Source organism: Hylobates moloch, unplaced genomic scaffold (assembly GCF_009828535.3).
Source record: "Hylobates moloch isolate HMO894 unplaced genomic scaffold, HMol_V3 SCAFFOLD_15, whole genome shotgun sequence".
Classification (NCBI taxonomy): domain Eukaryota; kingdom Metazoa; phylum Chordata; class Mammalia; order Primates; family Hylobatidae; genus Hylobates; species Hylobates moloch.
In genome coordinates, this window is record NW_026652290.1 from 92,805,825 (window position 1) to 92,818,983 (window position 13,159).

Here is a 13,159-nt window from a genome sequence, read left to right on the forward strand (position 1 = left end):
GATCTCGGCTCACTGCATCCTTAATCTCCCCAGCTAAGCGATCCTCCCATCTCAGCCTCCTGAGCTGCTGGGACACAGATGTGTGACCCCACCACAGGCTAATTTCATTTTCTCGTAGAGATGAGGTCTCACTATTTTCCTCAGGCTGGTCTCAAACTCCTGGTCTCAAGCAAATCGTATACTTTGAGGTGATTGTATAGTATGGAAATTATATCGCCATATATATATTTTTTCTTTTCTTTTTTTTTTTTTTTTTTTGAGATGGAGTCTCATTCAGCTACCCAGGCTGGAGCACAGTGGTGCAATCTCGGCTCACTGCAACCTCTGCCTCCAGGGTTCAAGAGATTCTCCACCCTCAGCTGCCTGAGCAGCTGGGACTATAGGTGCACACCACCATGCCCAGCTAATTTTTGTATTTTTAGTAGAGACGGGGTTTCACCATTTTGGCCAGATGGTCTCAATCTCTTGACCTTGTGATCCGCCCGCCGTAGCCTCCCAAAGTGCTGGGATTACAGGCATGAGCCACCGCGCCCAGCCTTATATCGCAATATAATTGTTTAAAAAAACACAAGTCAGATATTGTTTCTATGCTCAAACCGTCCTGTGGCTCCCACCTCACTCAGGATAAAAGCAAAGTCCTTGAGGCCTCTAGGGCCCTGCACGATCTGCCCCCATCGCCTTCCTGACCTCAGCTCCCATCCCTCCCTCTTGGGTTACCTGGCTGTAGCCACACCGGCCTCCTTGCTGATCCTCAAACACATCAGGCCTACTTCTTTTCTTTTTCTTGAGACGGAGTCTCATTCTGTCGCCCAGGCTGAAGTGCAGTGGTGCAATCTCAGCTCACTACAACCTCTGCCTCCTCGGCTCAAGCGATTCTCTCACCTCAGCCTCCTGAGTAGCTATAGCTGGGACTACAGGTGTGCACCACCACGCTTGGCTAATTTTTGTTTTGTTTTTGTAGAGACAGAGTTTTGCTATGTTGCTCAGGCTGGCCCTGTCCCCTTCTTTTTTTCTCCCCTAACCCTACCTGATTCCTCTCTCAGCACTTATCTCCACCTGGCACGGTATGGCTCTGTGTCTGCTGTCTGTCTCCTCCTCCTGATGTCAGCTCCATCAGGCAGGGCTTTGTATTGCTCCCTTCTGTTTACCCGGTGCCTAGAACGATGTCCAGCACAACATTTTTTCTTTAATGAGAAAAGAACTGGGGCTTCCAGAGACTCAGCGCTGACTGGGTCCCAGGCCCCAGAGCGCCCAGCACCCACAGGAGAAAGTCCAGCCTCTTCCCACAGCTATGGGGCCTCAGCGCTTGCCCCCAACTCCTCCTTTCTGTCTTCCCACGTGTCGTTCCCTGGGCCAGGCTCACACTGCCTCTTGCATCAGCTTGGATGTTTTTTCAGACGTTCCTTCCTCGGGGAAGCTGGCCTCCTGCTTCTTGGCCAAATCAGATCACCCTGCTCTTCTCTCAAAAACAGCCAGCCAAAGAAAGAGAGAAGATAGAGAAAAAAAAATAACAAAAGCAAAAAACCAACCATCCAGGCTGGGCGCGGTGGCTCAGCCTGTAATCCCAGCACTTTGAGAGGCCCAGGCAGGTGGATCACCTGAGGTCAGGAGTTTGAGACCAGCCTGGCCAACATGGTGAAATCCCATCTCTACTCAAAATACAAAAATTAGCCGGGTGTGGTGGTACACGCCTGTGATCTCAGCTACTCAGGAGGCTGAGGTACAAGAATCGCTTGAACCCTAGAGGCCGAGGTTGCAGTGAGCCGAGATCACACCATTGCACTCCAGCCTGGGTGACAGAGCAAGAACCTGTCTCAAAAACCAACAAGCAAGCAAACAAATCAGCCACCTCCTACCCTGACTGCTAGGGGTCCAGCCTCCCTGGGCCAGCCACCAGCAGGACGTAGGGAGGCTGGGAGAGAGATGAGCACAGCGGACAGTGACAGGACACCTGCTCCCGCCAGGCCCTGGGCTAAGCTTCCCTCTTACGTGATTTCACCTAGTCTTCCCAGCCATTCTCTGGGGTAGGTGCTACCATGATCATCGCCCCATTTTATAGATGAGGTGATTTGAGGCTCAGAGAGAGGTGTCATGGAGTGATATGCAGAAAAGGGATTTGAACCCAGGTTGACTCCAGAGTCCGTTCTTTTGTTTGTTTTATAGAGATGGGAGCCTTGCTATATTGCTCAGGCTGGTCTCAAACTCCTGGCCTCAAATGATCCTCCCACCTTGGCCTTCTAAAGTGCTAGGATTATCGGTGTGAGCCACTGCTCCTGGCCAGAGTCCATGGCCTTTTTTTTTTTTTGAGATGGAGTCTCATTCCATCACCCAGGCTGGAGTGCAATGGCGTAATCTCAGTTTCCACCTCCCAGTGCAAGCAATTCTCCTGCCTCAGCCTCCTGAGGAGCTGGAATTATAGGCATGTGCCACCATGCCTGGCTAATTTTTGTATTTTTAGTAGAGACAAGGTTTCACCACATTGGCCAGGCTGGTCTCAAACTCCCGGCCTCAAGGGATCCACGTACCTCGGCCTCCCAAAGTGCTGGAATTACAGGTGTGAGCCACCACACCAGGCCAGAGTCCATACTCCTAACCATTCCTTGGGCAAGGGCTGTGGGCCTGGGGTGTGGGTGTGGGTGTGGGTGTGGGTGGCAAATCTTCCTTATAAGGAATGTGGGAATTGCAGAAATGTGGCTTTTCCAGTCTACTGAGTAAAAAGGAACAGAAAGTAGCCCAGCCTTCACGCCCACAAGGCTCACAGGAGTCACAGAAGTGCCCCTGCAAGAGTTTTGTCTTTGGTTGTTTTGAGGAAGGGTCTCACTGTGTTGCCCAGGTTGGAGTGCAGTGGTGCGATCATGGCTCACTGCAACCTCCGCCTCCCAGGTTCAAGGGATCCTCATGCCTCAGCCTCATGTGTAGTTGGGACCAAGGCACCGTGCCACCATGCCTGGCTAATTTTTGGATAATTTTGTAGAGATGGGGTCTTACTTCGTTGCCCAGGCTGGTCTTGCCCTCCTGGGATCAAGCAATCCTCCCACCTCAGCCTCCCAAAGTTCTGGGACTACAGGCATGCCTCTGTGCCTGGCTTCACTGTTTAAAAGTTAAAATCATATTTATTTGCAAACTTTGGATCTCAGTTTCCCTACTTGTTTTTTTTTTTTAAGACGGAGTCTCGCTCTGTCACTCACGCTGGAGTGCAGTAGCACCATCTCGACTCACTGCAACCTCCACCTCCCAGGTTCAAGTGATTCTCCAGCCTCAGCCTCCTGAGTAGCTGGGACTACAGGTATGTGCCACCACGTCCAGCTAATTTTTGTACTTTTTAGTAGAGACGGGGTTTCGCCATGTTGGCCAGACTGGTCTTGAACTCCTAACCTCAGGTGATCCACCCGCCTTGGCCTCCCAAAGTGCTGGGATTACAGGCATGAGCCACCGCAGCTGGCCCTCAGTTTCCCTACTTGTAAATGAGCGTGTGAGCTGGTACTACACAGAGTGCTGGGATTGCAGGCGTGAGCCACCATGCCAGGCCTGTGTATGGTTCTTTTTTTTTTTTTTGAGACGGAGTTTCGCTCTTGTTGCCCAGGCTGAAGTGCAATGGCGTGATCATGGCTCACTGCAACCTCTGCCTCCCGGGTTCAAGCAATTCTCCTTCCTTAGCCTTCCTGAGTAGCTGGGATTACAGGCATGCGCCACCATGCCTGGCTAATTTTGTATTTTTAGTAGAGACGGGATTTCTCCATGTTGGTTAGGCTGGTCTCGAACTCCCGACCTCACGTGATCCGCCTGCCTCAGCCTCCCAAAGAGCTAGTATTACAGGCGTGAGCCACTGCGCCTGGCCAGGCCTGTGCAAGGCTCTAATCGAGGATGCTCTATGCGTGTTCCTGCCTCAGAGCCTTTGCACGTGCTGTTTCCTCTAGCAGGAGTGCCCTTCTCCCAGATGTCTGTCAGGCTTACTCTATTCCCATCTCTACTTGAATTTCACCTCCTCATAGAAGCCCTCCCTGATTACCCTGTCTGTATAGCCTTCCATGACTCATCATCCTCTGAATATGACTTATTTATCCTCTTAGTTCTCACCACCTCCTGGTATACAGTCTGTTTTGGGACTTCTTTGTGGTCTGTTTCCTCCAACTACATAGAATGTCAGCTCCAGGCCGGGTGTGGTGGCTCACGCCTGTAATCCCAGCACTTTAGGTGGCCAAAGCGGGCAGATCACCTGAGGTCGGGAGCTCGAGACCAGCCTGACCAACATGGAGAAACCCCGTCTCTACTAAAAATACAAAATTAGCCAGGCATGGTGGCGCATGCCTGTAATCTCAGCTACTCGGGAGGATGAGACAGGAGAACTGCTTGAACCTGGGAGGCGGAGGTTGCGGTGAGCCGAGATCGCGCCATTTCACTCCAGCCTGGGCAACAACAGCAAAACTCAGTCTCAAAAAAACAAAAAACAAAACCAAACAAACAAAAAAGAATGTCGGCTCCATAAGGGAAGGGGATTTTGTCTTTTTCTCTACATTATTCCCTGCACCTACCACAGTGTCTGCCTTGGATGAGGTTCTCAATATATATTTGCTAAATGAGTGAATGAAGTGGTAACAAGTTTCTGAAAAAATAAGTTGGCCATCTCTGCTCTGGTCCTTTGGGGCCATCTCACAGATGGAAACACTGAGGTTTGATTCAAGGTTTGAGAACAAGGGGTCCCATGTGATTGTGTCACCTTCCTGCTTAAGAGATTTTCATGCCTCCTGAATGCCCTCAAGAGCAAGTCCAGGCCGGGCATGGTGGCTCAGGCCTGTAATCCCAGCACTTTGGGAGGCTGAGGTGGATCACCTGAGGTCAGGAGTTCGAGACCAGCCTGGTCAACATGGTGAAATCCCGTCTCTACTAAAAATACAAAAATTACCTGGGCATGGTGGCAGGCGCCTGTAATCCCAGCTACTCAGGAGGCTGAGGCAGGAGAATCACTTGAACTTGGGGAGGCGGAGGTTGCAGCAAGCCAAGATTTTGCCACTGCACTCCAGCCTGGGCAACAGAGCGAGACTCCGTCTCAAAACAAAAAACAAAACAAAAAAATAGTAAGTCCAAATCCCTGACCTTGACTGCCAAGCCACGTGTAGTCTAATTCTGGCACACTCATTAACTCCTGGTCAATATTAACTCTTGTTATTGCTGGGCAATCTTGCTCAGTGGTTAAGTGCCATGGACTAGGGGTTGGACGCACACTTATGTTTGAGTCCTGACTCTGTCACTTACTTGCTGTATGACCTTGGGTGGGTGAATGAACCTCTCTGAATCACATAATCTTGAACTGTCTTGTTTGATCATGCCCATGTTCCTCCCCTTCTCCAAACTCTTCAGTGGCTCCTCATAGCAGTCAGGATAAAATCCAAACTCCTCACCTTGGCCTAAAGGCCCAGTATGGTCTGGCCTTTGCTGACCTTTCTGAACTCATCTCAAAATGTTACTTGTCTTCAACCTTTCCACTCTACACCCTTTTCCCCGCAACTTCTTTTAGTTTCCCAAATTGGCCAAGCTTTCTTGCCTCCAAGCCATTGTACATGCTGTTCCCTCTACCAAAAATACTTTCCCAGTTCTTCTTCATTCTTACTCTTTGCATCTCAGCTCTGATGTCCCCTCCTCCAGGAAGCCCTCCTGGACACCCCCCCCCATACCCACCTCCCCACCGAAATCAGAAACCCCCTCTGGGCTCCCACAGTCCCTAGGATCCCCTACCCCAGCCCTGCTCCTTCAAGTCATCACTGTCTTCCCCACCCCCCTACTAGACTGGCTCAGTCATCCATGTGTCCCCAACCTCATCGAGCATGGGGCAGGTGCTCAGGGAACGGCTGTAGAAGAAATAATCCAGAATCAAGGCTAAGCAGGAAGTTTCTGTAGTCAGCTCTCCACACCTCTATCCAAGGTATGACCTTGGGAAAATTACCAAACATGTCTGAGTCTTTTATTTATGAAATAGTATGCATCTCACCGCATTGATGATTCTATCAAGAACTAACAATGAGAGTTGAGGAGGTGCTGAACTAAGCAACTTACCCATATTAGCTCATTTAATCTTCACAGCAACGCTTTGAGGTGCAGGCTATTTTTATCTCCATTTTACAGATGCAGCAGCTGAAGTGCAGTAACTTACTCAGATGACACAGTTGAGTGGCAAAGTTGTGATCGGAGCCCAGGCAGCCTGCCTCCAGAGTCACTACTCGACACTGCATTTAATGAAATCCTGCCTGTGCTGATGATCCCAGGTGTGGACCTGAGTCAGGCCTCCTAAGTCTGGTTCCATTCCTGACTCTTTGGTAGTTACTAGCTATTGGAACTGAGGCAAGTCATTTCATTTTTCTGAGCTTCAGTTTCCCTAGCTATAAAATGGGGTGAAGGACAGCATCCACCTCACAGGGCTGCAGCAAGGCTTTGATGAAACAGGTAAAAGGCTTGGAACAGCGCAGGCACACAGCCGACTCTGAAGACACTCACCTGCACGTCGATCCTCCCGGCGGTCTTCCGACAACACGTAGCGCTGGGGGCAGGCGCTTAGGGGCGGCGGCTGTGAAGAGGGGGCCGCAGGGGGCTCCTCCGCCCCAGCACCTGCCCCTGGCGCCGCCACACCTGGCCCCAGGATGGCAAAAATGGTCTCCTCTTCCGCGGAGAAGGCGTCCTCCGCGGCGGGCCCGGCGCCCTGCGTGGAGTGCGGCACGCGAGCAAGCTTCTCCTTGGTGCGGCGCTTGAAGTCGTTCCAGCGCTTCTGCACCTCCTGGCCCGTGCGCTTCCAGCTGGTGATACCGTTGATCTTGGCGGCGATGCCGTCCCACACGCGCCGCCGCTCTGCCACGCTCACCCGACGGCTCTGCGCGCCGTAGAGCTGCGGGTAGTGGGCGCGCACCTCGCGGATCAGGATCTGGTTCTCTTCGAATGAGAAGCGCGGCTTGCGCAACCGGGTGGTTTCCTCCGCTTCGCCCGCCGCCGCCGAGGCCATGGCGCCCCCCGACGCCGCCGTCCTGCTGTCTGGCGCATGGGGGGCGCCGGCGCTGCGGGCAAAGGGCGCATGGGGCTGGCTGGGGCTGGGGGGTCCCCCCGCCGCCGCCTCGCCCGGACCGCCGGGCCGAGAGCTCCTTAGTTCCCGGGGGCAGGAGTGGGGGCGGGGGGCGGGCGGGGGCGACGGGCACCCGGGGAAGTCGGAAGCGCCTAAGAATAGCTGATACCGGCTGAGCGCTCGGCTCGGACTTCGCGCGGCGCGAAGTGCCACGCTGAAGAGTTGATAGAAATTGGGGGAGGGTCTGGAGGGATGGAAGGAAAGGAGGAAAAGTGCGAGGAGAGGAGGTGTCTGCAGGAGTTAGAGAATGGGGGCACGGGAGGACAGGAAATGGACGGAGGATGGGGGTGCCTCGTGGGGGGGTCTTAGATGCATGAAGATAAGGAGATGCGGAAGGGGGGATGCAGCAAGAAGGGGGGGAATCTGGAGCAGAGGAGGCGCTCTAGGGGCTCTAGGAGGCAACGGGGCGTCTGTAAGACCGATATGAGAAGGGCCCTTAGAGGGGATGTCCAGGAATAATGGTGAGGTGGGAGCTCCTGTATCACTGGAAGAGCTGGAACGATCAAATATTAGGGATCAGGGTCTGCGAGGATTGTGGGGGCTCTGGGGATTGCCAGAAATTAAGGGGAGTTCTGGAGGCAACGGGGGTCCCGTATCACAAGGAGACAGCGGAGGCTACGGGGGACGGCAGGGAGAGCGAGGGTCGCGGAGGGTGGGGACCGAGTCGGGCCACGGGTCACTCACCGGCGCCGCCGCAGCCGCCGGTGGGTCAGGGCTCGGGCTTCTGCGGCCTGTTCCCACCCCCCGCCTCCCTCCCTCCCCTCTTTCGGCCCCGCCTCCGGCCGCCCCGCATGCCAAGGCGCAGGCGCGACCAGGGCCAGTCGGCCCCAATGCCCTTACCGCCTGGGTTTCATTCCCACCTACCCCAGCACAGCGCAGGCGTAGAACTGCGCTCCGCCGAGCCCCACCAGCAGGCCGCAACTGCGCAGCCGCAACGTTAGCGCCGCGCTGGTACCCCTAGCCTTCTGGGGTCACAACGGCGCACGCGCAAAACTCCGTCGCGCGCATGCGCGTGCCTCGGGTCGTACCCGGGACCTGGTTTCGGCGCAGGCGTTGCGAGCCTGGATGGGAGAGATGCTGGGAGCGCGCCAGTACCCAGCCTTTCGGACAGTCTTCCAGCCCACCCTGCCCTCTAACTATGCAACTGTCCCTTTCTCTAGGAGAAAGAGGAGGGAGGCAGCGCTGAAATTAAGGGCTTTGTCTCCTTGACAACTGTGTGGGTGGGGTGGAGGCGTGAGGAAACCGCTTTGCCTCCTGGCTTGCCCGCCCCTGCACTGGGCCACTCCAGAGCTTCCTACCTCGCACCCCTAGAGGTTGGGCGTCCTGGGGATGTCCCGCCCCGGGCGGATGCAGTAACCATAGCAACCCACAAGCCTTCCAATCACGCCTTGGGGGTCCCTCTGTGCGCACCTTTACCTCGAGGAGCGGGGAAGAGAAGAGGGAAGAGATTCTTGGCTGGTAGGAAGGGAGATCCTGACGCCGGCACGACTTTAAGCAAGTGCAGGGAGACAGGAATGAAGCCAGAACGCAGGTGGGTTGAGCCGCATGGCAGGATGATGGAGCTCAGTCCGGCTGAGAAATGTGTTCGCTAGCATCCTGCAGGAGTCCTCAAGGTCATTCGACAAGGGGTGCTTCATTCATCGACTCAATAAATATACATGAGCACTTACACAGTTCCTGGTACAATGATCATAAAAGCTAAAATCCGTAGCCTGGGCCGAGCGCGGTGGAGTTGACGCCTGTAATCTCAGCACTTTGGGAGGCCAAGGCGGGCGGATCACCTGAGGTCAGGGGTTCGAGACAAGCCTGGCCAACATAGTGAAACCCCATTTCTACTGAAAATACAAAAATTAGCTGGGCATGGTGGTGCATGCCTGTAATCCCAGCTACTCGGGAGGCTGAGGCACGAGAATCGCTTAAACCCGGGGGGCGGAGGTTGCAGTGAGCTGAGATTGCACCACTGCACTCCACCTGGGCAACAGAGTGAGACTCCGTCTCAAAAAAAAAAAAAAAATACGTACTTGTAGTCCCAGCTACTTGGGAGGCTGAGGCGGGAGGATCGCTTGAGCCCAGGAGTTGTAGGCTGCAGTGAGTTATGATCAGGCCACTGCCCTCCAGCTTGGGCAACAGAGTGAGACCCTGTCTCAAAAGAAGAGAGAGAGAAAAAAAGGCCCCTTTGCCTGCTGTGTGGAGGGTGGGTGGGAGGGAGCAAGACTACTGGGCAGAGTCAAAAAAAGTCATGAGCAGGGGTAAGAAAAGGATTAAGAAAGGGGGGGAGACTAGAATAAGACAGGGACAGTGTCAAGGGGGGACACGGAAAGACATTTGAGAGAATATATGGAAAGCATGGTGAGTGTTGCGCTAGCGAGGAAAAGGAAGATGTCTAGGTGAAACCCAAGTCTCTGGCCCAGGTTACTACTTGGGGGTGTGGGGTCAGGTAAGATATGGTGAATGTAAGGCTGGGCGCAGTGGCTCACGCCTCTAATCCCAACACTTTGGGAGGCTAAGACAGGTGGATCATCTGAGGTCAGGACTTCGAGACCAGCCTGGCCAACATGGTGAAACCCTGTCTCTACTAAAAATACAAAAAAAAAAAAAAAATTAGCTGGGTGTGGTGGCGTGTGCCTGTAATCCTAGCTACTCGGGAGGCTGAGGCAGGAGAATCTCTTGAGCCTAGGAGGCACAGATTGCAGTGAACCGAGATCTCACCACTGCACTCCAGCCTGGGTGACAGAGTGAGACTCTGTCTCAAAAAAATAAAAAAAAGGCTGGGCGTGGTGGCTCACGCCTGTAATCCAGCACTTTGGGAGGCCGAGGCAGGTGGATCATGAGGTCAGGAGATTGAGACCATCCTGGCTAACATGGTGAAACCCTGTCTCCACTAAAAATACAAAAAATTAGCCGGGCGTGGTGGCAGGCGCCTGAAGTCCCAGCTACTTGGGAGGCTGAGGCAGGAGAATGGCGTGAACCCGGGAGGCTGAGCTTGCAGTGAGCTGAGATCGCACCACTGCATTCCAGCCTGGGGGACAGCGTGAGACTTTGCCTCAAATAAATAAATAAATAAATAAATTAATTAATTAATTAAATTTAAAAAATAAGAACAAAAAAAAACCACAAACAAAAAAAGATATGTGAGTGTAAAGTGACCAACAGGTTGAACTGTTTCCCCCCCAAAAGAGAGGCTGAAGTCCTGATGCCCCAGTGCTTCAGAATGTGACCTTATTTGGAACTAGGGTCCTTGGAGAGGGAATTCTTTAAGATGAGGCCATACCAGTGTAGGGTGGACCCTTCAATTCCTCATTCTTGGTGTCTTTATAAGAAGAGGAGACACACAGGGAAGACAATTCTATGGTGACAGAAGCAGAGATGGGGGTGATGCAGCCACAAGCCCAGGAAGGCCCTGTGCTATCAGAAGCTGGAAGAAGCCAGGAAAGATCACCCCCTAGAGCCTTGTCGGGAGTGAGGCCACGCCCATGCCTTGATTTCGGGTTTTCAGCCTGGTGAATCTGGGAGACAATACGTTTCTCTCTCTCTCTCTCTTTTTTTTTTTGAGATGGAGTCTTGCTCTGTTGCCCAGGCTGGAGTACAGTGGCACCATCTCGGCTCACTGCAGCCTCCGCCTCCCGGATTCCAGCGATTCTCCTGCCTCAGTCTCCCGGGTAACTGGGATTACAGGCGTATGCCACCATGCCCAGCTAATTTTTGTATTTTTAGTCGAGATGGGGTTTCACAATGTTGGCCAGGCTGGTCTTGAACTCCTGACCTCAGGTGATCCGCCTGCCTTGGCCCCCCAAAGTGCTAGGATTGTAGGTGTGAGCCAACGTGCCTGGCCATGTTTCTCTTGTTTTAAACCACCCAGTTTGTGGTACCTTGTCATGGCAGCCACAGGAAACAAATGCACTGGGGACCCCGGGGAGGTATTCAGGGAGCTGCTGGCTCCACGGCAGTCCAGGCAGAGAGTTGAGTCTAAATCTGGCTTGGGGTTTATGAGACAGTGGGAGGTGGAGAGCCACAGGCAGTGGGGTATGGAGCTCCACAGATGTGGGTAGCTGGAAGCTGGATGCGGGAAGTCAGAGGGCAAGACTCCTGGGATGAGGGTGGGTCAGGGAAGGCTTTCTAGGGCCACATTTTCTTTCTTGTCTTGCCTCTTTTTTCTTTTCTTATCTTTTCTTTTCTTGACAGAGTTTTGCTCTTGTCGCCCAGGCTGGAGAGCAATGGTGTGATCTCGGCTCACAGCAACCTCTGCCTCCCTGGTTCAAGCGATTCTCCTGTCTCAGCCTCCCAAGTACCTGGGACTACAGGGGCACACCACCACACCCGGCTAATTTTTGTGTTTTTAGTAGAGATGGGGTTTCACCCATGTTGGCCAGGCTGGTCTCAAACTCCTGACCTCAGATGATCTGCCTGCCTTGTCCTCCCAAAGTGCTAGCTGGGATTACAGGCGTGAGCCACTGTGCCTGGCCAAGGGCCACATTTTCAAAACTGTGAGTTGTGAGCTTTTTTTTTTTGAGGCAGAGACTTGCTCTTTGGCCCAGACTGGAGTGCAGTGGTACAATCATGACTCAAACTTCCAGGCTCACCCTCCCACCTCAGCCTCCAGAGTAGCTGGAACTATAGGCACACACCACCATGCCCGGCTGTTTTAAAATTTTTTGTAGAGACAAGATCTCACTGTGTTGCCCAGGCTGGTCTCAAATTCCTGGGCTCGAGCAATCCTCTGGGAGGCCTCAGCCTCCCAGAGTGTTGGGATTACAGGCGTAAGCCACTGAGTCCAGCCCAAACTGTGAATCTTGACCCATTAGTGAGTCCAGGAATACTTAGGGAGTTGCAAGGAGAGATATTTAGGAGAAAGCATGGACAGGACTTGGAGCCTGATGGGCTGTGAGGGGTGAGGGACGAAGCCTAGATCTCTGGCCCTGGAGACAGGGTACATTACATGGTAGGGCCGCCCAAGATGGCGACTTGAGGGGTAGCAGGCATGGGGGTAAGATGCTGAAGTGGTTTGGGATGTGGTGGGTATGAAAGGCCTGGGGAGGTTTGGGGAATGAAGAAGAGCGTCCAGGATCCCATCAGGTACATGGAAGAGGGCTGGAGGCAGAGGTGGAGTGGAAGCTAAATTTTTGTTTTGTTTTGTGTTGTTTTAATGCTAAAAGAAATGGGTGCAACAAGCATATTAAGTGCTGCCCTAGGGCTGGGCCTGGTTGCTCATGCCTGTAATCCCAGCACTTTGGGAGGCTGAGGTAGGAGGATTGCTTGAGGCCAGGAGTTCAGGCTGCAGCAAGCTCTTATCTTGCCACTGCACTCCAGCCTGGACGACAAAGCGAGACTCCGTCTTTTCTTTTCTTTTCTTTTTTTTAATTCAAAAGATAGAGACGAGGTCCGGCTACATCACCCAGGCTGGTTTTGAACTCCTGGGCTCAAGTGATCCTGCTGCCTCAGCCTCCCAAAATGCTGGGATTACAGGTGCGAGCCACTGCACTGGCTGATACCCTGTCTTAAAAAAAAAAAAAAGTGGCCAGGCATGGTGGCTCATGCCTGTAATCCCAGCACTTTGGGAGGCTGAGGCGGGTGGATGATGAGGTCAGGAGTTCAAGACCAGCCTGGCCAACATGGTGAACCCCTGTCTCTACTGAAAATATACAATTAGCCGAGTGTGGTGGTGCACGCCTATAATCCCAGCTACTTGGGAGGTGGAGGCAGGAGAATCGCTTGAACCAGAGCGGAGGTTGCAGTGAGCTGAGATGGTGCCACTGCACTCTAGCCGGGCAACAAGAGTGAAACTCCGTCTCAAAAAAAAGAAAAAAAAGTGCTGCTGTAGGCACCTGGGATACAGCAGTGAATAAAATACTGAACTCCACTCTCAGAGCTTCCTTTCTAGCTGGGGATGGGGGATGGACAGGAAGTAGCTCACTTTATCAATCAGGGATCACACAGAGGAACAGAGCCAGTAGGGGGTATGTATGAAGTGATCTGTTGCAAGGAATTGCCTTACAGGATTGTAGGGCTGGCTAAGCAACTTCAAAATCCATACACAGGGCACCATCGGAAAGTGCA

At 53.2% G+C, this 13,159-nt stretch overlaps 1 protein-coding gene across 2 annotated transcripts in view; it reads right to left on the reverse strand.

Moving 5' to 3' along the window:
* Positions 1 to 7,967, reverse strand: part of MYPOP (Myb related transcription factor, partner of profilin) — a 12,212-nt gene extending 4,245 nt beyond the window's left edge. Inside the window, exons 1-2 of one of the 2 annotated variants that reach the window (XM_032177721.2) lie at positions 7,790 to 7,967; positions 6,490 to 7,040 (exon numbers count right to left, since the gene is read on the reverse strand). In XM_032177721.2, coding sequence (XP_032033612.1) covers positions 6,490 to 6,988 — 499 coding nt within the window. In that variant the 5' untranslated portion in view covers positions 6,989 to 7,040; positions 7,790 to 7,967. Of the gene's footprint in view, positions 1 to 6,489; positions 7,599 to 7,789 lie in introns of both variants that reach the window. The other variant, XM_032177722.2, reaches the window with a different exon arrangement.
* Positions 7,968 to 13,159: the final 5,192 nt, after the last annotated feature.